The 27,096-nt window shown below is 43.7% G+C and overlaps 1 protein-coding gene across 1 annotated transcript; it reads left to right on the top strand.

The window, feature by feature from the left end:
* Positions 1–235: 235 nt before the first annotated feature.
* Positions 236–26,387, top strand: Vps36 (vacuolar protein sorting 36 homolog). Its single transcript, XM_085844106.1, has 14 exons — positions 236–367; positions 6,409–6,477; positions 9,805–9,875; positions 14,079–14,193; positions 15,332–15,421; positions 16,593–16,679; positions 18,945–18,977; positions 19,065–19,142; positions 19,528–19,662; positions 22,270–22,335; positions 24,198–24,262; positions 24,807–24,891; positions 25,920–25,996; positions 26,183–26,387. The coding sequence occupies exons 1-14, from the start codon at positions 272–274 to the stop codon at positions 26,274–26,276; spliced, it is 1,161 nt and encodes a 386-aa protein (XP_085700232.1). The 5' UTR covers positions 236–271; the 3' UTR covers positions 26,277–26,387.
* The last annotated feature ends 709 nt before the right edge of the window (positions 26,388–27,096 follow it).

Genomic DNA, 27,096 nt, shown 5'->3' with positions numbered 1-27,096 from the left:
ATGCTTGTTACAGATATATTAAACACAATCCCTGCTGTCAACACTTATTTGGGAAGAAATAAAAAAAGTCCTTATTTACAGCTTTTAACAAGCATGTCAACAAGTTTGGCAGTGACAGAGGAGCAGATGTGCACGCGAGTGGCAGCCGTCAGGGGGCGCTCCCTCGAGCCGCCTGTCCGTGTCGGGGCGCCCCACCCCCGCCGGCCACCAGGGGGCGCCGCTCGCAGCCCGGGAGTGCCGGCGAGCGGCAGAAGCCGGCCGGGTGGCGGCCATGGACCGCTTCGTGTGGACCAGCGGCCTCCTGGAGATCAACGAGACCCTGGTGATCCAGCAGCGCGGGGTGCGCATCTACGACGGCGAGGAGAAGGTAGGGCGGAGGCCGCGCCGCCCCGCGGGCCCTCGTGCTGGGCAGGGCCTCACCCTCGGCCCTGGGGCTGCCGGCCTCGGCCCGCCGCTCCAGCTGCACGGTGGACAGCGGAGCCGGGGCGCGGGCGAGCCGAGGTCTCAGCTCGGGACGGTACAGTTCCGCCTTGTGGCGAGCGAGCGCGCCACCGGAACGCCGTCCCCACCCTTCTGCTGGACCGGTGATGATTTGTTCTGGGCTGAGCCGGGGTCCCTCGCCCGGAAGGATTTCCGAAGCAGGCAGCAGGGTCCAGCCCCTTGGGGTTTTCTGCTTGCTTTGTAGTTACTTTAGGAAGTGGGCTTGAGGCTTCGTGTTCTGTTCTATGAAGTCATGCAGTGAGCCCTTGCCTTGGAATGCAAGCTTAAATCTTAAGAGCCGGGCTCGCATAGGATAAGAGAAAAACAACGAATCCAAGTATTCTGTGCCTGGAAACCAAATGCCATCTTGTCCTGAATTAAATGTACGACCTGAAATCAGGAGTGGCAAAAGAGCTCGCGTCCCCCAAAGCACTTTTAGTCTCCAGTTTTCACTTGAGGTATTCCGCCTTCCTCGCTGTGATGGAAATGAAGCCTCGCTCTGGAGTTTGATACACTTATACCTGGTCAGTGCTAACCCAGGTCCGCTCTGACTTAGGGTATTTTCCTGCTGTTTTCGAGGCATGCTCTTATCCGCGACTGCTTCAGTAAAGTTTGATTTACTTTTTAAGTAAACTTAGATTGTTCTGGGTTTGAGTAGTAAGTAAAAACCTGCCTAACTGGTCTGTCAGGTTGAGATAATAATCCACGGGAGACCCCAAAAGGGAACGATTGAACAATCTCTTCACTACAGCAACAGCCTTTCACATTCCCTCTTGCTCCTTGACAAATGTATAGCCTAAGCTTTGATTTCTAGAGGAAAAATGCAATGGTTCTTAGCCAGAACTGTGATGTACGGACACATCGTGCACTTTCTTTTCTCTCTCTCTCTCTCTCTCTCTCTCTCTCTCTCTCTCTCTCTCTCTCTCTCTCTCTCTCTCTCTCTCTCTCCCTCTCTCTCTTTCTTTTTATTTCTTTCCACAGGGTTTCTCTGTATAGGCCCGACTGTCCTGGAACTCACTCTGTAGACCAGGCTGGCCTTGAACTCAGAAATCCGCCTGCCTCTGCCTCCCAAGTGCTGGGATTAAAGGAGTGCCCCACCACTGCGCGGCCATCGTGCACTTTCAAGTTAACATTTGTTTTGAAAATGTGAATTTTTACTAATTAACAAAAAAGAGATTCTTAAATTCGGTTGTTTGGTTTTGTGTAAGTCAGATTGGCTGAGACACTTAAAGTTAGGCCAAATTACATGCTAGATTAAAGTTAGGCCAAATTACATGCTAGATTAAGTCCTTGAGCATGACGTCTTTTTATTTTTAAACATTTTCCTCGTTTTTAGTTATGTGCCTAACGTGAGGGTCTGTAAGAGCAGTTGTCAGCCTACACCAGAGGTATCAGACCCCCCTGGAGTTGGAGTTAAAGATTGTTGTGAGTTGCCATGTACTCTGCTGGGTCCTCGACCAGGAAGCAAATGTTTGTGACTGCTGAGCCATCTCTCCAGCCGCCCTCCTCCCCAGTTTGAGACAGGGTCCTTATATGTAGCCCTGGCTGTCCTGGAACTCACTATGCAGACCACGCTGGCCTCGAACTAACAGCGATGCACCTGTTGTTGCTTCCCAGTGCCATGGGAAGACACAGGACTTGTAAAGTCTTTTCTCTGATTTGTCTAAGTGTTTTGGTAAAATATTGTGCTGTTTTGTTTGTTTCGATTTGTTTTGTTTTTTGTTTTTTTGTCAACTCTACACAAGCCAGGGTCATCTGGCAAGAGGGAGCTTCGAATAAGAAAAGGTCCCTATCAGATGATTCTGTGATCAAGTCTGTGGGGCATTTTCTGGATTAGAAATGATTGATGTGCAAGGCCCCGCCCACTGTGGGAGGCCCAGCCCACTGTGGGCAGTGCTGCTCTTGACCAGTGGTCCTGGGCTGGTATTAAACTGCAAACTCAGTACCCACAGGGACAAGCTAGTCCGCCAAACTCCATGGTCACTGTCTTTTGTTTGTTTGTTTTGTTTTGTTTTGTTTTGTTTTTCGAGACAGGGTTTCTCTGTATAGCCCTGGCTGTCCTGGAACTTACCTTGTAGACCAGGCTGGCCACGAACTCAGCCTGCCTCTGCCTCCCGAGTGCTGGGATTAAAGGCATGGGCTACCATGCCTGGCCATGGTCACTGTCTTAGTTCCTGCCTGTAGGTTTCTGTTAATGAGTTCCTGCCCCGACTTCCTTTCAGGATGGCGTATATAAACTATACACAGAAAGAAAACCCTTTCCTCCCCAAGTTTCTCTTGGTCATGGTGTTTATGACGGCAACAGAAACCTAAGTAGGAAAATATCCTTCATGGAGTGCATTTAAACTAATGGTAGATCTTATTCTTAGGGAAAAAAATGTTTAAAAATGTGTGTCAAAGTGTCAGTTATTTGTTACATGTGGTTTTTAAAAGGCATGTTCCTGTGTATGCTTGGTTTAACATAAAAAGTGCATTTATGCCAGCGTTGCATGAAGTTACATATGTCAGTGACAAGTTCCTTTTTTTTTTTTAACAAGTATTGGTTAAGTACAAGTTAAAAAAAAAAAAAGTAAGAAAGAAATTTGAAATAATCATTAGCACCACGACCCAGAAGACTCTTGGCATAGTACATAGACTTGATAAAATACAATGGATATCTTACTGTGTTTTTAACCCAATACATAGCTTAACATCTTTCTGTTTAAGAAAGATCCAAGACAGAGGCAGGTGGATCTCTGTGAGTTTGAGGCCAGCCTGGTCTACAGAGTAAGTTCTTGAATAGCCAGGGCCACAGAGAGAAAGCCTGTCTCAAAAAACCATGGTGGGGCAGGGGTGATACGAGGCTGGCAAAGTGGCTCAGTCAGGGAAGGCACCTGCCAACAGCAACCTAAGTTTGATCTCCAGGTCTCAGATGCTGGGAGAACCACCTCCACTCCTAAAAGTTGTCCCAACCTTTGGATGTGTGCTACGGCACTGGCATATCCACATTGATACGTAAATAAACAAACAAGCAAATATATGTAGTAAACAAATGTTCAAGGCTTTATAGAATGAGCTTAATAAGGCTCCTAGTGGTTACTTATTTAATACATGTTTTCCTGTTTGAGAATTTCTTGCATGCATATAATGTATTGATCAAATTTCCTCTCCATTCATTCCTTACCCCACGATCACTTCTCATTTTATGTTCTCTGTTTGTTTATTTTTTAAAACCCATTGAGTCCACCTAAGTGCTGCCAGTATGTGTATGGTTGTAAGACCATCTACTGGGGCTGTAGGACCATCCACTAGGGCTGTAGGGCCATCCACTGGGGCTGTAGGGCTATCCACTAGGGCTGTAGGGCCATCCACTGGGGCTGTAGGGCTATCCACTAGGGCTGTAGGGCCATCTACTGGGGCTGTAGGGCCATCCACTGGAGATGTAGGGCCATCCACTGGAGATGTAGGGCCATCCACTGGGGCTGTAGGACCATCCCCTGGAGCTGTAGGGCCATCCATTCACTGGGGCTGTAAGACCATCCATCTACTGGGGCTGTAGGACCATCCATCCACTGTGGCTGTAGGGCCATCCACTGGAGATGTAGGGCCATCCACTTGGGGCTGAAGGGCCATCTATCCACTGGGGCTGTAAGACCATCCATCTACTGGAGCTGTAGGGCCATCCATCCACTGGGGCTGTAAGACCATCCATCTACTGGAGCTGTAGGGCCATCCATCCACTGGGGCTGTAGGCCATCCCATCTCCTGGAGCATGAGTAGCCTCTCAGGGGCCTGATCCCTGAAGAAAACTGACTGGCCCTCTGCCAGGAGCAAGTTCAGCTAGAAGATGATCCCCAGGTTCATGACCCCACCCCTCCATTCAGTCTTTGATTCTGTCTGGGTTATAACAAACGTTAAAGCAAGCACTCTCAACCACATAATGCTACTCAGAAGAATTCTGTCACTATTTGAAATGAACTGAATCCTGACGAAAATCTTTAAAATCTAAAAGCCTGCAGAGAGAGCTTGCATTTGTTGTTCATGCAATGACTCTGCTCCATCACCGCGTTCCTATCCCATGACCATATCCAAACATAAACACTTCCCAATGGCTCTAACTCAAAATGCCATCCTATTGGGGGCAATAAGCAAACACACACTCTCACACACACACACAAACCAATATATATGCATATGTGTTATATGTATGCTTGTATATATATATATATATGAATTGAAATACAGCGTATACTTTTCAACTTTCTTTTTTTATTTAAGAAATAGAAATAGTCTAGAGACTATGCCACATCTATTGGTTCTCTGTGTACCTCTCACATTTTTACTATTTTGAAATCTGGATGACTAGCCAGGCATGAGGGTGCATGCCTTTGATCCCTGCACTTGGAAGGCAGATCTCTGTGAGTTCCAGGCCAGCCTGGTCAACATGTCAAGTTTTAAGACAGCTGGGGCTAAATAGTGAGACCCTGTATCAAAAAAAAAAAAAAATCCAGATGATTGTTATAGTCATTGACATCCTGTCAGATAGGCTTAAATGCACAGTTGTTTGCTTTATTGAATACTGTAAGTACCCAGTCTCCGTATTCATTTTCTTTAATACCTGTAGTCCACCAATGGGGATCTGTCTTAATTAGGGTTTTACTGCTGTGAACAGACACCATGACGAAGGCAACTCTTATAAGGACAACATTTAATTGGGGCTGGCTTACAGGTTCAGAGGTTCAGCATCATCACGGCAGAGCATGGCAGCATCCAGGCAGGCATGGTTTGGTGCAGGAGGAGTTGAGAGTTCTACATCTTCATCTGAAGGCTGCTTGCTATGAGACAGCTGGCTTTCAGGCAGCTAGAGCCCATGTCCACAAGGCCACACCTCCTAATAGTGCCAAGCATATACAAACCACCACACATGTTTCCATCAATTTCTGGGTTTTCTTTTATACAGATATTTTTAAAATCTAATCTCATTGCAAAATCATCCACTCAGTTTTATAGAACAGAGGAGGAGCGGCTGGTAGAGAGCTGGCTCTGCAGTTGACAGCACACACTGATCTTCCAGATCAACCGCTTGCCCCAGCACGGCTCACAGCTGCGTATCTCCCGCTTCAAAAGATCCAACACTGTCTTCTGGCCTAGGCAGACACTGGCAGTCGTGTGCACACCCCACACACTCACTCACGTGCACACATTAAATCAGTCGTGTGCACACACTCCACACAGACACACACTCACATGCACACATTAAATTAGTCGTGTGCACACACTCCACACAGACACACACTCACATGCACACATTAAATCAGTCGTGTGCACACACTCCACACAGACACACACTCACATGCACACATTAAAATAAGTCCTTTAGAAAAGGACCCACTGCTTCTTTCTCTCCCATCCATTTCCTCACCCCTTCTCCGAAATAATCACTGTTAACCGTGCGCTCACTTTAGAATGTTTTTGGTACCTTTACAGATATGTGTATACACACACATAGAAAACACATTTTGTTGAAGAATTTAATTCTGTGTAATAGATTGCAGGTTCCTTTTCCCCACCAGCTCTGTCTTAGCATTCCATGATAACATATGCAGCTCTACCTTGTTATTTAACTTTGGCATGTGTGCTGAACTAAGGATGTATTTTATTTAACTACTCCTGATTATATATCTAGGCTATGGATTTTTCATAGAATTTTCCATAATTCTACAATGACTATATATGTATGTGTGTGTATATATATGTGTGTATATATATTATGGAATTATATATTATGATGTATAGCTTATATTTATGAAGCATATAGCTTTACTTTTTAATTTGTGATAATCCTCATTCCAAAATGTTTAGTAATTTCATATTGTATGCTTAGCGAGTGAGGAAATCTGGGTAATGTGGAGCGATCCTGATATTCTTGTAACAATCTTATCGTTTTAGATAAAATTTGATGCCGGGACTCTTCTTCTTAGTACACACCGGCTGATTTGGAGAGACCAGAAGAATAATGTAAGAGACACGTTCAGCATCTGCTCTGGGCTTTGTCTAGTTATCTGTGTATTGGGAGTAAGAGCGAATCGGCACCGAGCGCCTTGACCCAGCCTAGTGCTTGCTTCACCAAATAACAACCTAAGCTACCCCCAGTCAAGATTTTCCATTTGTTTTCTCTCGTTTATCTTCGTTTTGTTTTGAGACACGGTCTTACTCTCTAGCCTAGTCTGACCTTGAACTTGCTATATACATAGACCAATTGAACCTCAAAAGAGATCTGTCTGCCTCTGCCTCCTGGGGACAGTGATGCTGAATTCTTCTGCTTTCAAACACCAGTGAGTCGCTCTTACAGCATGGTTCAGTGTAGAGGAGAGAGAGCGTCTCATTAGCTGTGAGGATCCTTTAGAAGATAGTATGTCTCCTGAACAACCCGTTGTACCAGGTTACCGGGAAGCAGGAGCATTCTGCTGCAGGGATTCGGCTGACTGCTGAGAAGGCCTCCCCTATATCACTCAGGCAGAGGCTCCTCACCCTGATCTAGAGCTTTTAGAGAGAATGGGTTGTATGTGTACTGACGTCTTCATTCCAAAAGTTCCAGCTGTCAGCAGGGTAAGATGTCTAGTCTAGAATCTAAAATAATCTATTATTTTCCTAATCATTCCCCAGCTCCAGCTGTGTTAAGGGTTTTGAGTGCGTAAGTCTTTGCACCATGTGTGTACAGTACCCACAGAGGACACAAGAGGTCTCCCAGCTCTTGGAACTGAGTTACAGGTGGTTGTGAGCCACCATGTGAGTGCTGGGAATTGAACCCGGGTCTCCTGGAAGAGACCCAGTGAGTGATCTTACCCACTGAGCCATCTCTCCAGCTCTTCTCCATGAATGCCTAGTACAAAGATGAACTGTAAGCTGTAGCGTATTCGTTGGGAGAGTGTTGCAGTAGTACTTTAGTCTGCTCTAAACTCCCCTGAGGGTGCGCACAAGCTTCTTCTCACTACTGCCCAATGTTGTGGATTCTCAAATAAAACACACACACACCCTAACCTTATTTTTAATATGCCCTAAGCAGCTTAATGTGTGGGCCACTCCCAGACTTGCACGTTGCTAACGCCTCCCCTCCAATACTCCTGAATTATTACTTACTAAAATCTCTACTCCATCTTTGCTATCTCAGACCCAAGCAGGAGGCCCCCTGGGGCCGCTCTTCCCCGACTCTTGCATGGCTGTATGCTCTTGCTTCTCCAGCTCTCGTGCCAGATCTTCCTGCTTCCTTGCCACAGCAATTCTAAATCCTTCTACTTCCGGTGGTTTCCTTGCCCAGGAAATCTAAGTCCCATCTCTGTCTCCCTGACCAAAGCATCTCCCCCCCACACACACACCCAGCCCTTCAACTTTATTTACCAAATAGAACCAGCAGGGGGCAGGGACCCTCAGTGTCTCACCTGCAGATGTGTGAATCCCAGTGTAATTTGGGAACTTGGTTAATATATAATGTAAGCAATAAACGAAATCCACAACAGAAGAATGCTAACTGTTGCAATATCTGGCTTCGTCCTTTAAGAACCATTTTTCCCCCTCGTGAGGGTGATATTGCCCCCTTTGATGCTGCATTCATTAGTCTGTTAATGTTATATAAACATTTTAAATTATGTGCAGAAGAAAAATCTTCAGATGATGATGAGGTGCCTGGAAACTAGATGTTGATAAATTAATTTTGGTGTAACCTTTCAGTTCATATAAAGAGGCCATTTAGGCAGGCAAGAGAAGGTTGCAGGGAAGGTGGACATGATAGGTAAAGGATGTGTGCACACATGGAAATGTTAAAGTGAATGCCTCTGGGACCACGGAGATGCCTCAGCCAGGGAGGACGCTTGCCTCCAAAACTAGTACTTGACCTCTATCCCCAGACAGCACATGATAGAGCTAGAGAACTCTGCTTGCAGTTTTGATCACCACACATGCGCCATGGGGCTGCAACATCCATGCCAAATAAACTGCAAAAAAAGCAAGACCTATTAATTTGTACAATTAAGTCTTAATAAACAAGAAGCCAGTTTTGAATTCTTAGACCTATTATATACCAGTCAGTATAATGATTTATTTAAATTTCCCTTTTTGTTTGTTTGTTTGTTTGTTTGTTTGTTTACAAGATTGTACTGTGATGCCTTGCGTAACCTTGAACTCAATGGTCCTTTTTACTCTTCCGAGTAACTGGGATTATAGGCAAGTGCCACTAAGTGAATACTTTCAAATTTGTTGTTAATAACAAAGCTACATTAGTATTTTCTCTTAAAGTGTATATACATGTGTTCATATCTCCACAGCTAAAGTGGGGAAATTATAAAGAAATAGAAAAATCACCCATATAAAATGCACTCCTTAGAATTGTTTTGTTTTTGTTTTTTCCACATAAGAAATATTACATCAAATTTTTTTTCACACAGGTTCATTTTAATTAAAAGTTTGAGCAGTACAAATGGTGAATTACATTACATTGGCTAGAGATCATATTTTACAAAAGAGATATTCAAAAATTTTTCATAAATTTTACTTGAAAAAAAATGCCAGCTATAAAAAAAGGCAGTTATAATTGTTTTATTTTACTTATAAATGATTTATTATTAGTTTATTTCTCTACATGTGTGCGCGTGTATGTGCATGTGTGCAGATGCCCAGGGAGGGCCGGAGGGTGCATTGGATTCCCTGGAACTAGACTGGCAGGTGATCGTTAGTCACCCAGCATAGCTGCTGGGAACTGAACTTTGCTCTTAACTGCTGAGCCATGTCTGCAGCCCCACTTACTTTTATTTTTTAAAACAGGGTCTCACTGTATAGCTCAGGCTGAAGTCCGTCACCTCCTGTCTCAGGTTCGCAAGTACTGAGGTTACAGTAACATGTATCCCCACCGGGTAGCTACATCTTATTTATTATTATTTTGTGTGTGAGTGAGTGTGGGCATACCACTGTGCACACGTGGAGGTTAACCAGCAGATGGTTAGCTTGCAGTAGGTTTCTCCCTTCCACCACGGGAGTCCCAAGGACAGAACTCAAGTTGAAGTTTTGGGGCAGGCACCTCTACCCACGGAGCCACCCTTTCAGTCCTGCACTTGCCTTTAAATGTCTTCTTATGTCTTCCCGTGCACCAAATGCCAGCATGGAATTTTATTTAAATTCTCCTGAGGTTTATTAAGGCGATTAGAGACGTAGATGTGGTCGAACACTTGCCAGGCACAGAGGGAGCAGTTTCTTTAAGGATTACAGCATTGTTGTTTTTAAGTACCTCCCAGGGAACAGCGCTCGATCTTCTGATGAGTGTAACGCAGCTCTTTTTCTGTGGTTTTCCTCTAGGAGTGCTGCATGGCCATTCCCCTGTCTCAGATTGTGTTCATCGAGGAGCAGGCAGCTGGAATCGGGAAGAGGTGAGGTCTAACAGTCCTCATTCACAAAACCATTTCCTGTCACTGGTCAGTAGGCCTTTTAAGGGTGTGTTTCCACCTTTTATCCATTTTGAAGTCTGAATAAAGTGGTAAGGCTTGCTGCAATATCCTTGCATCATAATAAATGATGGGGCCCTGCTCTTACCGTATGTATTTCCACAGCACACTTGCCATTCATGTGTGTGCATTATTCAGTATTTAAACTCAGGAATGCCTCAGCTGAGGGAAAGAATCATTAATGTTGATAACTTATTGACAACCTCATTCCCTTAGGGTTATCATTCCTTGTTATGGGTGGGACTATAGTTCACGGGGTTATAGCTGGGTAGGACTATGGTTCACAGGGTCAGAGCTCACGGGGTTATAGCTGGGTAGGACTATGGTTCACAGGGTCATAGCTGGGTAGGACTATGGTTCACAGGGTCAGAGCTGGGTAGGACTATAGTTCACAGGGTTATAGCTGGGTAGGACAATGATTCACAGGGTCAGAGCTGGGTAGGACTATAGTTCACAGCGTCAGAGCTGGGAAGGACAATGGTTGCTTCCTTAGGATGTCACCTTCTGGATCCATGACCTCAGGGAGGGGGCTTTAAAGTCAGAATCATCTTGGATCCTCCAGATCATGTGTCTGAAGTGTGTGATGTCCTCAGCTCTAGGGGAGCTCCGTCCTCTGAAAGACAACCAAGGGCAACAGCAATAGCCTAGACTGTCTGAGGAGTCACCAGCCAGCCCTGAGCAACCACTCAAAGCAGAGCTTCTCATGGCTGGTGCTGGGATTTTTGTTAGAGCATCTGTGGCTCTGAAGGGGAGTATTGTCACAATTTTCTTGTGGCTTTTCAGACATCCTTACTGTTTCTTACTACTCTCTCCCTTTTTTATTTATCTTCTTCTGCATCCTAATTTCTTGCGCGAGCTGGACTGGCCAGCAAGAACGACTCTGCAACTGGATCCTTCTGCACACGTTTATTGGGAGAGCTTGATTGTAGAGGCGAAGAGACCCCAAGCCCAGAACTGGTGCTGCTTATATAGGCCTAGGAGAGGCATGTCTCACACCCAGATTGGTTATGCACTATACCTCATTTGCATGTTCCTCATCTGATTGGTTACTCTCTCTCTCAGTATCTCACAGTACCTCATTAACATACCTCATTTGCATGTCTCACATCTGATTGGTTATTCTCTTAGTACTTTGCAGAGCCTCATTATCATGCCTGGGCCAGGCAGTGTTTTGGCGAAAAAACTTTACTGCATAAGTACACATTGGTTGTTTGCCCAAACTTATGCGTAGTGGCCAGCAGTAGCCTGTGCCACCCTGCAACGGCACATGTGGCTTCCCACACTAATTAATGCCTACTGCCCCTCCCCACCATGCATCCAGTTTTCCTTCACATTAGTTGCAGCCTGCTTTTCAAGGACCTTCCCTATTGCCCTTTCCCAACTTTGGTCCCTTTTGCTTTCCTGGTTTCTGCAGTTACTCCAGGATACATACTTGCACTACTTACACTAGAGAACCTGAAGAGGTTAAGAGCCTCAGATGAGAGAGAGCAAGAGCATGTGATATTTGTCTTTCTGGATTTGCATTACCTCAATCAATAGGATCTTTTCTGCTTCCATCCATGTACCCGCAAAGTTCACGATCTCCTTTCTCTTTACAGCTAGAGTACTCCATAGTGTGTGTGTACCACGTTTTCATTATCTCTCTGTAGGCTGAAGGACATTTAGGTTGTTTCCATGTCCTAGGTATTACGATCAGAGCAGTAATGAACATGGCTAAGCAGGTGTCTGCAGAGTAAGATGTCCAGTCCTGTGGAAATAAGCCGGAGTGATGTATCTGGCTCACATGGTAGATTGGCTTCTAGCTTTTTGTAAAAAGGATTTTCCACATTGATTTTCAGAGTGGCTGCACCAGATTACATCCCCAACAGCAGTAAATGAGGCTTGCTTCCCCCGTATCGTCTCTAGCGTTAGTTGTCAGCTGTTAGTTACCTTTGCCAGTCTGACTGGAGTAGGATGGAATCTCAAAGTTGCTTTTGATTGCGTTTCTCCAATTGCTAGGGATGATGAACATTTTGGGAAGATATCTCTTAGACATTTTTTTTTTCTTATTTTGAGAATCTCTGTTCAGACCCCAAGTGTGGTTTTTGAATGGGTCATTTGTCACTAGAGGGAACACATAGAGAGATAGAGATATATAGAGATAGATAGTATTCTTATATTCTTCTGTCAGATGTACAGCTGACAAAGATTTGCTCTCACTCTGTGGGCTTCCTCTTCACACGATTAATTCTTTTTTATTTTGTTTATTTATTTATATATATTTTTTGAGACAGGATCTCTCTGCTTAGCCTTAGATATCCTAGAACTCACTCTGTAGACCAGGCTGGCCTCAAACTCAGACGCTCGTCTGGCTCTGTCTCCTGAGTCCTGGAATTAAAGGCGTGCGCCGCTACCACCTGATTCCTTAGCTGTGCAGAAACTCTTTAGTTATCAATTGTTGGCCTTGGTTCCTGGGCAAATGGAGTCTTACTCAGAGTCCTTCGCTACCCCATGTCATGGAGGGTACTGCCTATGTTTCTTCCAGCAGTTAGTGTGTTACATTTAGGTCTTTGATCCGTTTGGAGTAAGTTTTCTAACAAGGCGGTAGATATGGTCTAATTTCATTCTTTTCCATGTGGAAGATTTGTTGAAGATATTTTATTTTCTCCAAATTATGGTTTTATTTTTTCTGGTTTTTACATCTTTGCCAGCTATTAAATCGCTGAAGTTATGTGTTTGGGTCTTCAGTTTTGTTCCATTGCTCTACATGTCTGTATTTGGGCCAGTACCATAATGCCTTTATTACTATGGCTCTGTAATATATATTGAGATCTGGAATGGTGACCTCTCCTCTCCATAAGCTACCCCCCTCAATAATTTTTTTTGACTATCTGGGGACTTTTTTGGTTCCATCTGAATTTCAGGATAGTTTGGTGTTTTTGTTTTGTTTTGTTTTCTGTCTTAATGAAGAATGACATGTGGATTTTGATTGGGATTTTTGTTGAATCTGTAAACAGCCTTTGGTAAGATGGCCATTTACACAGTGCTACTTCTACCAATCCATGGACATAGGATGTTTTTCTTTATTCTAATCTCTAAATGTGGGGCTTGAGGCAGGGTGCATGGAAGGGTGGATCAGGTGTTCCAGGCTAGACCTCGGTGAGGCAGGCCTGGGTGTATATTTAATGTCCTGAAGGTGATACTACTCACAAGCATGATAGAGCTCATCTCCCTAGGCCCGCCGTATTCTGAGAGCTGTTTCTACTGTCGGGTCTTCTAGGTCATTGCTGACTGGGTGGCATTTTCCAACAAACAACACTATAGATACTAACAAGCTTTGGGTGGGTTTTCATAAAATATCAACCAGCCTGTTTTACAGATAACTTTTCACATGTTGTTTTCGAGTAAGTAAGGCAGAATGCTTTGGTAGAAGTCAATACACCCCTAAAAATTCAGGGGATGGCAGTGTAGGCGGGAAACCTAGCCATAAGCCACTCAAAAAGTCAAGAACTTACTTTGAATTCATTTCTAAAAACCATACTTTTGTTATAGCCAATAACAGTTTATATACTTTTTTTTGTTATAGCCAATAACAGTTTATATACTTTTTTTTTAACTTATGGGGAAAAGGGTTGATTAGAGACCTGAAGTCATACAGGGCAGGGACCTGGAGGCAGGAGCTGGCACAGAGGCTGAGGTACAGAGACTATGGCGCAGAGGCTGTGGAGGGGTGCCGCCTGCCGCGTTTCTCCCGACGCCTTGCTCAGCCTGCTTTCTTTGTGTTAGTTCGTATCTTACAAGTTTTACTTTTGCAGGCCTTAATGATTCTGAATATAAATTAGAAAAGAATGTCTTTTAGGAAATTCAGTGTTTTTATACCAATTTAAGAGTCATTGGAAATATAAAAGAAGCTTTAAAAAACAGTGCTTGTTATAGTGGGTCACACTTTCAATCTCAGCATGCGGAGGCAGAGGCCGGTGAGTTTCTGTGTTGGAGGTTAACCTGGACTACCGGCAAGTTCCAGGCTTGCCAGAGCTACGCAGTGAGATCCTACCTCAAAACAGCATATAAATAAGCAAGTAAATGAAAAGTTGTAAAGCACAGAATTAATGATTTTTAAAATGGCCAACATTTTTGCTGTTTCATTAGCGCCAAAATCGTGGTTCACCTGCACCCAGCTCCTTCTAACAAAGAGCCCGGTCCGTTCCAGAGCAGTAAGAACTCCTACATCCGACTCTCCTTCAAAGAACACGGCCAGATTGAGGTACGCTCCCTCATGAGCGCAGCTGGACTTGCAAGTCTGTATTGTATGTTAGCATGGGATTAAGAAGCTTACCAGATTTTAACTAAACAAACACAAAAAAATTGTGTTTTGATCCTTATCAAAACTGACGAGCAGGAGGGAGTGGGTACATCTGATTGTGGAAGCCTACTGAGCGGTGGCCCTCCGCGGCTCGGGAGGCCTTTAGTGGTTAGCTGATGAGCATGTAATGGGAAGGTATTAAGCTGACCTAGCTGAGAGCTCACCAGCAGGCAACTGGTGTTGGTTAAGTCCATACTGAGAATGATCAAGTAGGAGGCCCCAGTGTCCAGGTTTAGAGGACCTAATTAGGAAGTTGCTGGGCACTTGTTCTTAAGACAAATGCAGTTGAAGTGACTTTGCCAAAGGTGTTTTCATTGTACTGAGAAAACATACTTGATTTTTTGTTTTTTTGTTTTTGAGCTTAGCCACATTTTGTCCCTGATATTTGGTTTTGTTTTATGCTGTTTTTTGAAACAGAGTATAGTGTGGCCCACAGTGACCTTGAATTTGTTATATAGATGAGGGTAACCTAGAACTGATCATCCTACCAGGATTTTAGGTGTGCTCTTCTGCATCTGGCTTGTCCCTAAGTTACCTTATATTCTCTGCTGTTTTTGTGGGAAAATGGTTGAAAGTGTTCCACATATGTCGGATTGCTTAAAGTGAGGGCATTCACTTCAGTTCCACTCACGTGTGGGGAGAGAACTCCACTCTATGTAGAAGGCTTGTTCCCCTGTGTGTGTGTGTGTGTGTGTGTGTTCTGATTTGTTTTTTTTCTGAAACTGATCCTAGAACATAACTTTTGACTTCCTTTGGTGTCTGAGGGTCCAGTCTTGTTACTGATGACTGAACCTTGCAGTAAAAGAATGTTTAATTTTTAATTTTTAATTTTTTTATTACGTATTTTCCTCAATTACATTTCCAATGCTATCCCAAAAGTCCCCCATACCCTCCCCCCTCTTCCCTACCCACCCATTCCCATTTTTTTGGCCCTGGCGTTCCCCTGTACTGGGGCATATAAAGTTTGTGTGTCCAATGGGCCTTATAGTACGCACGTGATGGCTGCCACTTGACTCAAGTGTTTGCATGGGCATTGCAGTTTTACAGGCGTTTATCAGAAGAAATGACACAGAGAAGATGGGAGACTGTGCCAGTTTCCCAGTCACTACAAACAAATAAAGGACCCCAGGTATATTTTCTAAAGCTATTTGTAAATGTACTATCTTCCATTTTGTTTGTGTTCTTAAGACAGAGTGACCTAGAACTTGTGCATAGCCCAGCTGGCCCAGGTCTTGAATGGGGTCCTCCTACCTGAGCCTCCCAAGAGCTGGGATCATGAGTGTGAGACACAGGCTCAGCTAGTACAGTGTTTTCATCTCTGTGCCTATGTGCTCTGTAAGCAGACTCTGGCTGTGCGATAGTCCACACCTTCAGACCTAGTATTTGGGAGGCAAAGGCTGGCAGATCTCTCTGAGTTCAAGGCCGGTTTGGTCTACATGGTGAATTCCAGGACAGCCACGGCTACATAGAGAGACCCTGACACAAAACAAAACAAAACAACAAAAAACAAAAAACAAAAAAACCCACCACCATCCCCCAAAAAAACAAAAAATTGAAGAAGAGGAAGAGGAGGAGGAAGAGGAACTCTCTATGATCACAAAGTTGTCACAGTAGACTTCTAATTGTAAAAAAATGAATTTTCCTAAAAAGTAGTCTGAATAAATCTCCCAACTATGAACAGGCCCCCAGATGTGAGAAAATGGCTTACGAGCTTGCCAACTACAAGAATTTTAGCTAGTTTTATACATTTGATAAATTCTTAAGAATCTAATATATGATAGATCTCCAAAGAATAAAAGAAGAATAAGAAATTTAACTATAGCCGGGCAGTGGTGGTGCTCGCCTTTAATCCCAGCACTCGGGAGGCAGAGGCAGGCGGATTTCTGAGTTCAAGGCCAGCCTGGTCTACAAAGTGAGTTCCAGGACAGCCAGGGCTACACAGAGAAACCCTGTCTTGAAAAACCAAAGAAAAAAAATTTTAACTATACCTAAAATACAAAGAAAAACATGCATGCCATTGATATAAAGTTATTTTTCCCTTAATATTTGAAGGTCATTATGTGCAACCAGAAAGAGAAAAGTGTTCTGAAGGGAAGCGGGCTGCAGTCGCATGCTGCAGGGAAGCGGGCTGCAGTTGCATGCTGCAGGGAAGCGGGCTGCAGTCGCATGCTGCCTCCTTTGTGGGTTCTTCCCCACCTTTGGAAACTCAGTGTAGTTTACAGAGGGTTTGTTTCCTTCCCGTTTTGTGTGTTTTATGAGCTACTTGTTTTTTCTATTGTCTCCCCCGCCCCCTCCCCCAGCCAGGAAGAGTAAGAGCTGTTGGAATTGTAGGTATTGAAAGGAAACTTGAAGAAAAAAGAAAAGAAACCGACAAAAACATTTCTGAGGTAATCCTTAAACATCCTCTTCCAGCTTTGACGGGTTCTGTTCTGTAATTTGGAATATATTTAGCTGGCCTACAGCTCCGTGGTCTCCCGTTTCCTACAGATCTCCCTCGGCTTGGCTTAGTTTAACATTGTTTTGCCTTTGTGGTCACACTTCCAGAGAGGGTTTGGAATAGCGACCTGTTTTCTATTCTTTGATTTCCTTTTTTTCTGAAGATTGTTGAGATGCTCAAAATAAAGTTCTTAAATTATGAAATAAGTTATTCCATTTCAAGAAGTTATTTTCATTTTCATGGGTTCTCACACCTTAACGAATTCTCCACAGACATCATATTCTGTGCAGAGCCTGATCTATTTAGGAAATAGTTCTTGTTATCCACACTGCAGACCTACATGAGGAGCTGTGGTTACTGTGAGGGCAGACTGGGTAGACAGGCAAGCAGGTGTTATTGACATCACCACACACCTTGTGAAGAGAGAAGTCAGGACCCAGAAAAGACCCATGACATGGCCCTTAACGTCTGTGGGGGACAAGGAAGATGGGATTGAAGACCAGAAGGATGAATAGGTGTTGGCATCACCAGGTAGAAGGGCAGGCTACGCAGAGGCCTACAATCTCTAGTACTGAGACAGAAAACTCAGACATCTGTGGTCAGTCATGCAATGAATAAATGGCCAGAGCAGGGGCTGCAGTCGCTGCAGACCAGCACACAGGTCCCTGTGCCTTTAGACAGCTGCCCTTTCCACACAGTTGAAATGGAAAGTTGTCGTGTGACGGTAGAACAAACTGGAGGACATACTACTCGGATGGGCGTGTGGGTCTGTCTAGCTTAAGTTATTTTACATGCCTACCCACACCTTTTATAGCTTGCTGATTCTATAGTTTATAATAATAATAGAAACAAAAGCAAGGAATCTTTTGATTGTGCTTTGTAGCCAGTTCTTTTCAGGCACTGTGATATTTACATTTATTTTATTGATTACAACTGATAAAGGATGTATTCTGTGTACACTCAGAATTTTAATATTTTTTTCTATGAAAATATACAACAGGGATTTCTCATCCTGATTTTACTTACACGAGTAAAATAAATCTATTAACAGTTTGTGTAGTCTGCAAAAATCCAAGATTGCACCCTGTGTCTTTGTTCTAGTTTTGAAAACTAGGTTGGTGTGTGATTTAAAAGTTAGCATTGACTCAGTTTCAGGGCTGGTGCCCAGAGCCTCCCACAAAGGGCTTCCTGCATCTGCTGGCCCTTGCTGATAAGAACCCAGTGCCTAGGCCTTTGTTTATCTGAGGAAATTCCTGTGAGGTGTGTGCACGTTCCTTTTGTTCTCAGTGTTAGCTTAGTGAGCTGCCCATAAGGATCTTACACGACTATTCTTACACTATTCTTTGAGCAAAAGAAAAAAAAAATTGCAGGCGGGGGTACTTTCCTGCAGATTGGCATAGTTGATCAGAGCCACAGCTGTGTGTCAGAGCAGTGTGTGGACTAAGTTTTCATTTAATTACAAGTTCTTAATTGGTTTTCAAAAAAACATAGGTATCTGTGCTCATCTAAGTGAGAGTTGAGAAATTCTGCAGTTATTTTCAATAAACTGAAATAATCAGTTTGAGGAAGCCCTTGGAGTAGGCACTTGCTGTAGTGGTTTTGTTTCATCTGTTCAGGTGGCATTCTCATGCTTTTTGTGCAGTAGCCACTGCATGCAAAACTGTGAGTGTCATGGTTCAGAGGCTAAGGCTCTGTCAAGTCATACCTGCTTTTCAACCCAAATAATTATGTCAAAAAAAAAACCCAAAAAAATATTTCTGCAGCAGAGTATTGTCATTTTCAACTTGGAAAGCTTTATACAGTGTTTTGTTTGTTTGTTTTTTGTTTTTTAATCTCCTAGTAGGGAAAAAAACCAAAAAAACAAAAAACAGTGACTTTTTAACTCAATATGTTTCTGTGCCTTTGTGTGTGTGTTAGCAATGGCACAACCCAGGGCCTCACAGATGCCAGAAAAGCATTCTATCACTGACCCACACCCCAGGTCCAGATTTTCTTATGTGTCTAGGAACAGTAAATAATAATCTATGAAAACTTTGGTAGTAGTTTGAGGAAGTTCACAGCTTCTTAGTGGAGATTTTTAAAATGAGGCAGATGTGTTGCTTATACAATTAATAATAAATTGATATTTGTAAGAAAATTTTCTGTTTGCATCATTGCCTTAAAACATCTTAATTCCTTAAAATGATTGCATCGCAAACCCCGTTTCTCGTTTCAGGCCTTTGAAGACCTGAGCAAGCTGATGATCAAGGTATGTGTTGCGTACCCACTCACACTCAGTCGTGATGATCTCGGATGTATATTTTCTCAGAAGGTTCTTCGCCTTTTCTCTGTCCAGGCTAAGGAAATGGTGGAGTTATCCAAGTCAATCGCTAATAAGATTAAAGAGAAGCAAGGCGATGTCACAGAGGATGAGGTGAGAGGACTTGTCTTACCTTTGCAGGGTTAAACACCAGATGGAGCGCAGTGCTGTCCTTGAGGTTGACCAGTTCTCTCCCCCTCCCACTGAACCATGTCTGTGACTTCTCACAGTTTACTGCCTTCTAATTATATTATTACATTTATTTATTTACACATAAAACTTTGAAAGTAAACGGTGTGGTAGACTGGGATAGAAGGAAGAAGTATTAACTAGATTTGTTCAAGGGACAAGTAGGAAGTTCATGGCATGGAAGTACAGGAGAAGACATGGTTATATAGAGAAATAATTGAGCCACATTGAGTTTATGATGAGGAATCTCGAATGTTGTGAGGAGAGACTAATTTTACAGTCTACTGATACATTCCTCCCTCTCTTGTAGACCATCAGGTTTAAGTCGTACCTGCTGAGTATGGGAATAGCCAACCCAGTTACCAGAGAAACCTATGGCTCAGGCACACAGTACCACATGCAACTGGCCAAACAGCTGGCTGGAATATTGCAGGCACCTTTGGAGGTAGGTAAAGCCAAACCCCAGCAGACGTTCAAAACTGTGCTGAGTTATTTTCATGTCATCAGAAATCTCAAGAGCCTGTTTTGTTCATTAAACATTAAATGGCATAGTTTTTTTTTCTCCCAGAATATTAAATTAGATTACTATACCTATTAATTAGCTTTTGACCATAATCTTCAAAATAGCTTTCAATTTCCATTTCAGATGTTTATATGTTTTAAAAGTTTGTTTGATGAGAAGTTTTTCCTATTTTCAAAAGATCCCTTTCTGTATAAATAAGTGTCTCTCTAGCCTATCTTGTTTGGCCCAGGCTGGCCTTGAACTCACCATCCTCCTATCTCTGACTCTCTAAGGGCTGGGACTGTAAACAGGAACCACCATATCCGGTTGTATCCAGTCTTAGCCCATCTGTCCTGGCACTCACTCTGTAGACCAGGCTGGCCTTGAGAGATCTGCCCACCTCTGCCTCCTCAGAGCTGAGGTTAAAGACTTGCTCCATCATGCTTGGCTCCATGTCTAGTCTTTATAATGGACTGCTGATAGCTGTGTAGTATACTTTGTTAAGGAGGTGTTTTAGATATCTGCCAAAATAAGTCACATAGCAAATTCCTATGTGCCCGTCATCTGGTTTCATCAGTAAATCACCCTCTGCTTTGAATTACTTTAAAGCAGATTTCAGGTCATCTTATATGTAAATATTCTAACACCTATAGTAATGGAGGACTCCCGTGAACACAGCTACAGTACCACTTCTCACGTAAACACTAAATATCCAGAATGCCAAGGTCTGCTTGGTGCACGTCTGTCCTTACAGTTGATTTCCTCGCTTCCAGATTCTTCACACTTGCTTCACTGTCTCCCCAATTTCTCCTCACTCTCTCTCTCTCTTATTTATTTATTGTTTGTTTGTTTGTTTGTTTGTTTGTTTGTTTGTTTCTAGACAGGGTTTCTCTATATAGCCCTGGCTGTCCTGGAACTCACTTTGTAGACCAGCCTGGCCTCGATCTCAGAAATCTGCCTGCCTCTGCCTCTCGAGTGCTGGCATTAAAGGCATGCGCCATCACGCCTGGCTTCTCTCTCTTTTATTCTCTTTTTACTTCTTTCTTTTTTAGTGGTTGGTTTGGTTTTAGTTTTTTTGTGCTGATGATCAAACACCAAGATCTTATATATCCTAGGCAAATAATATTTGCCTAAGCTGCACCCCCAGCCCCAATTTGTTTTTTTTTTTTCATTTTAATTCCTACCTCTTTATGAAAAAAAAAGGAAAAAAACCTCGAAGTGTATCCTACAAAGTATAGTTGACTATGCAATGTTAATATGTTTGCCTCTCTATGTGTTTCCTGTAAACTAATTTTTTTAAAGATTTATTTATTTATTTATTTATTTTTGGTTTTTCTAGATAGGGTTTCTCTGTATAGCCCTGGCTGTCCTGGAACTTACTTTGTAGACCAGGCTGGCCTTGAACTCAGAAATCCGCCTGCCTCTGCCTCTGTGCTGGGATTAAAGGCGTGCACCGTGCCGGGCGTGGTGGCGCACGCCTTTAATCCCAGCACTCGGGAGGCAGAGGCAGGAGGATTTCTGAGTTCGAGGCCAGCCTGGTCTACAAAGTGAGTTCCAGGACAGCCAGGGCTATACAGAGAAACCCTGTCTCGAAAAACCAAAAAAAAAAAAAAAAAAAAAAAAAAAAAAAAAAAAAAAAAGGCGTGCACCACCACACCCAGCTTGTACATTTCTATCAGTAGGTATGTGCTATCTATCTATATTTTATATGTATACACACATGTAAATATATAGTGAGAGATACATAGGTATGTAGGTAGATAGATAGATAGCATCCATTGACGGTCCTTACTAGATATGTTGTTCATTAGGGCTTGTAAAATCATGGTATCCCTTAATTCTTTACTTTCTTCCTTTACTAAGTAAAATGAATTAAAACATTAAATATACATTAAATTTTGTTAGCATTCAATGACCCTTCCTCTGTGAGGCTTCAAGCCAGCAGGCCACATGGCTCCCAGCACCTCCTGCTCTCTTCTGGGCTCTCATACTGAACAATCATGGAGGGTCTCCAGGCCTGCCATAGCCTCCGTGCACTTGCCCGGGATGGGGTGGCTCCAGGCTTATCTACCCAAGTCTGCTCACCGGCTGGTGTCACAAGGCTGAGAATGTGGCAGAGGCTAGCTCCTTCTCCGCCTCATGTGGCTCTGTCTCATCCCACTCTTCCCGAGTTAGCCAGCGCCATGCTTATTGAAGCTTACCCAATAGTGACACATGTTGCCAGTGTTACTCTGGTCTCCTGGGTACTTCCAGTACTCATCAGTGTGGCTGTGGTGGCGACACTCGTGGCCCCTAAATTCTCAGATATTTCTTCATCTGAATCACGTATCTGCAGCCAAAAGTATGCCTTTTGAAACACAGTCTAGTTCTCTTCATTTAAATGATATTAAAGTCCACGTATAGAATTTGAAACACTACAAAGTGCGTCAGTAGGCTCTCTGGGGTATAAATACGGCTTTGTAAGGGAAGCAGCGTTCTGATTGGCAGTTGCACTTAGATTATGATCTCTCTTAAGAAGGGTTAAACGCTTGTTCTCTCCTATTTAAACAGGAGCGCGGGGGAATAATGTCCCTCACAGAGGTGTACTGTCTAGTGAACCGGGCCCGAGGAATGGAGGTAAGAAGGGCATTTTCACACGATCGTTTACTAAAGCTCCCCTCTCTAGTGAGTGCACATTGAAGAAGGCTGTGAATGTTGAGGCGATTTTCAGAAGTGGTGAGAGAAAAAAGGTTGACCTGGGGCCCAAGGACTAGATTCTGTCCCTGGTTTTGCCAGTGACCGCTGAGTGGCCTTGCATGGCGCACTTCACCATCTCGGACCTCAGTTCTGCTGCCTGGAAGTGAAAGATGCTGTACACTCCGTGTTTGCCCTGGAACGAATGGAAGCTGTTCTCTGCAGGGCTTAACTCTGACAAAGCCGCCTCACTCCTTTGGCTGTGTGTCAGCTAGAACTGTTCATTAGATCCCTTAGCCAATCCCTTAGTCTTAGGTGCGTTGGCCTCTGAGAATCTTTCCTGGTCTCATGATGCCCCACAGTCCAGTGCAGACTTGTGTTGGCAGTCACTTCATATGACTGACTCATGGGTGTCCTTCCAACCCTCTCCCAGGCAGCTGTCCTCACGTCAGCAGACACACGGTTGTCCATCGGCACATGCCGCCTGTTTCTTCACTTACCCTCAGTGACTCAGTGACACAGCTACTTTTACTGTCCTCACCTTGAAGATAATTGGAGGATGAGGAAATTAAGGTGTAAATAATTTGATTGAGGTCACCTGGAGACAGCAGTTTGGCCAGTATTGTACTTACACTTGGCTGGCTCTGAAGCCATCCCATGTGACTCAACCCTAGGTGTCTACCACAGTGCTGATTTATTAAGACTACGCTATCTAGAACAAAAGCCACTGGTGGCTACATGTTACAGTTGTGATTTACAATACAAGGACTGGGGTGTGAGCCCGGAGCCTTCCCACGCTAGGCTAGGGTTCCACTGCTCAGCTGCATCCCCAGCCCCTTTTTGTTTGATTTTTATGTCGGTCCTAGAAACTGTGAAGCCATGCTTGTGGCCCGCACTGCATTTGTGTTGGGCAGTCCAGTGGAGTCTTCGGCTTCTTTGTTTATCCTTTTCTGCCTTATGATTGAGTTACCTGCAGTACTGGATGAACAACACCTTTTTTTTTTCACTTTATGAAAAGTGTTTTAATTTTTATTATTAAAAAATAACTTGAAAATAAAACATAACATACCGAAATTAACCAGACCCAGAGTCTGTACACCTCTGTGAGCTCCTTTGTAGCTAGAATCGGCACTCAAGATAAAAGCTATGAGGCTTCACGTTAACTGTTACACTTTCAGTAGCAAGGATAGTTTATATTCTTATCCACCATCGAAACCAAAACATCCCACGGCAGAATTATAACTAGAAAAATGATTGCTTTTTATAACCTGTGTCCATCACCCGCTTTGGTTCTTCTTTGTCCCTTAGCTTAGCCTTTCTCGTTCTTTTTCCTCCTGTTATATGGTACCCACATACACATTTCTACACACACTCACACAAATGACTAGCTCCCACATATGAGAGAACATGTAGGATTTTTTTCAAAGAATATGACTTCAATTAATATTTATACATTCTAAGTCCATCTATTTTCAGCAAACCTATTACTTTATTTTTCTTTAGAGCTGAATAATATTCCATTTTAGTTGTAATTTAAGTACACACACACACACACCACGTTTCATTACCCACTGGTCTGCTGATGGACAAGTGGGTTGAGTCCAGGTCTTTGCCATAGAGAATAAAGCAGTGGTAACCCATGGGATACAAGTGTCTCATGGACGGCATGCAGACCCCCGGGCATGTGCTCAGGGGTGAAATGACTGCACATACGTCACTGACTTGTATCTGTTCTAGCGATTATTATAGTTATATAGGACCACTCTGTTGACTTTCCGTGTAAACAGATTCCTTTTCCTCAATAGTTGCTCTCACCAGAAGATTTGGTAAATGCGTGCAAGATGCTGGAAGCGCTGAAATTGCCTATCAGGTAAAGAAATCTGCACGGGAAGTTTGCCGACTGTAACCATGGTTCTCCACAGAGCAGACCTGAGAGCCTACCTAAGCTTACCACTGTGCGTGTGGCAAGTAAAACCATGGCCTCCTGAGGTTACACCATCTGTAGCCTGAGCTCACCTGGTACGGCAGCGTCTGCTGTCCTCTTGCCTTCATCCTATTGGGATGGGTGTGTCCTGGGATAGATCATATTCATACTCGTGTGATCTCACAGAGGAAACTCAGGAACCTTTCAGCGGTGCACACGGCCAGTTCTGAATTGCATGTTCCTTCTCCTCAGGCTACTATCACCCCAAACCAGAGAAACCTTATCATGTAGATTGTAGCTCAGTGTTTATTGTCTGCTAATCCTGGAATTCTTGAATTCCATCATGGTTACACATGCTCATCATGGCTTAGACATTGTATTGTTGTCCTCAGGCGCGGGCATAAAATGAAGTACAACACGGTTTGCCTCTCCTTTGTGGTTGAGCATCCTAGAGGTAGCCACACTCTGTTCTCCCTTCTGTGTTTTCCAGGCTTCGGGTTTTTGACAGTGGTGTCATGGTAATTGAGCTTCAAACTCACAAGGAAGAGGAAATGGTGGCCTCGGCCCTGGAGACGGTATGTGAATCCCGTTTCCTTCAGTCCTTGGAGCTTGTCACAAAGATCTAAATGCATAGCAACTCGGGAAGCAGGATTTACTGTTGAGTTTATCTTTGCTAAAAAGTCATTCACAGGTTTAACGGTGTGTGATTGATAGTGATGTGCTCATTTAATCGGCATCCATAAAGTTTTTGAAGTTTTTGTCCCTCTAACCTTTATTATTATTATTATTATTATTATTATTATTATTATTATTAAGATAGATTCTTCTCTCATACAATACATCCCCACCACAGTTTCCCCTCCTTCCTCTCCTCCCAGCTCTCCCCACTCTCCTCCTCACCAGATCCACTCCCCTGTCTCTAAGACACAACTGCCCAAGTTGCTTGCTTTCTTGCTGAAGCTCAGCACTGGGAACAGGCTCTCAGGTCACTTTCTTTCCTGGTCCTGATTATAACTCGGTGTGCTCCCCCTTCCAAAGCATGTGATGCAGAGTTTGTTTTTCTAGGTTTTCATAGAGGGCCTCCTTACATCATGAACAGCTTCACGGAGTTATGTAGCCTCTGCTCTACCTGTTCTAAGTCCATCAACTTCTACAGAATTGATCACATTAAATCTAGTCCTATGGGACTAGAGAGATGGCTCAGTGGTTAAGAACACTTGGTCTCTCAGAGGGCCTAGATCCGTTCCCAGAACCCTCGTGGTAATTCACAACCATCCAGAACCCTTGTGGTAATTCACAGGCATCCATACCTCTAGTTCTAGGAGATCTGACCCCCTCTTTTGGTCTCTAAAGGCACCAGGCACAAGTGTGGTGTGCCTCCAGGCAGGCGAAAAACTGATTCACATTAAAGCCAATCTAGAAGTAAAGATGTTTAGTTTTGTAGTGGGCACTTGGGTTTTAGGAGAAAATGGAGTAAAACATTCGCTGCATGTGCTGACTGTGTCCCTCTGTGTACTAAGCTAATCGTGCTCCCGTGGTTTGCTTTCTTATTTGTTCATTTTGGGTTTGCTTTGTTTTGTTTTCCGCTGCGAATTGCCTCTAGGTTTCAGAAAGGGGGTCCTTAACATCCGAAGAGTTTGCCAAGCTTGTGGGAATGTCTGTCCTTCTGGCTAAGGAAAGGTAAGGAAGCCCTTGGCCCTTGCGTGGTGTGTGATGTCGCCCCTCGCCGTGGTGTGTGATGTCGCCCCTTGCGTGGTGTGTGATGTCGCCCCTCACCGTGGTGTGTGATGTCGCCCCTCGCCGTGGTGTGTGATGTCGCGTTTCTGAGTGAGCAGATCACTGTGGGCTTTTTCTTTTTGTTCCCAGGCTGCTCCTTGCAGAGAAGATGGGCCACCTTTGCCGAGACGACTCCGTGGAAGGCTTGCGGTTTTATCCAAATTTATTTATGACACAGAACTAAGAATTTTGTACCTGAAATGCTTTTTGTTAATACGCTTGCATTTGCATTTTGCCAAGGTCTCACGACACTGAGCTAAGAGAGAAACCCAAATAAACCAAGAATGTGTTAGAACTTCTCAGTATAATATAAAACTCTTCATCTCTCCCAAAATATGGTTTCAGAAACTTATTTAGGGTATATATAGGAAAATACAGAAAAAATGACTATGAATATGCATGTAAAGTCATGCTATACTGTGTAGAACTCCTGGGATATAACTTGAAACATGGTGGATATTAATTTGATCCTGAGTTCAGGTCCTTGGAGGAAGAAGATGTGAAGTTGCATGTTTGGATAGATCAGGTAATCATTTTGCCATGACTAAACCTCATCGAATTGTAAATGTTTTCCTCCACATCTAATGTGCCCATCCTTGGGGCACGCATGAAGGAAGCAACAGCTACACTGTAGTTTAAGAATCAACAGCACTGAAATCAAACTGCAGAAAGCCGTACCAGGCTCTTCCTTGGGGGCGTTGGAAGCAGACTTAGGCATGCCTCTACCAGATCGAATAAAATACCCTTGGAAAAGGAGAGGGCTAGGGCTCTCCAGCTTACGTGGAGAGCACTTGCTTGTGATGCAGAGGCCTTGGGCTTCGGACCTACCACCACATACCGGGGAAGGAGGGAGTAAGGACCTGTTATGCATTTACACCTCAGGTTCTTTTTAGTTTCTAAGTGATAGTTTCATGAGTGGCATTCTTTAAAGCCTGCAGCAGTATCATTTTGTTTAAGAAATGTGGATTTTGAAATGGAATTAAAGAGCTATGTATAGACACACC

The sequence above is a fragment of the Mus caroli genome, unplaced genomic scaffold (assembly GCF_978045245.1).
Source record: "Mus caroli unplaced genomic scaffold, Mus_caroli_1 scaffold_10, whole genome shotgun sequence".
Taxonomy (NCBI): domain Eukaryota; kingdom Metazoa; phylum Chordata; class Mammalia; order Rodentia; family Muridae; genus Mus; species Mus caroli.
Note: the sequence above shows the minus strand (reverse complement) of the source record. Positions and strands in the feature narration are given on the sequence as shown.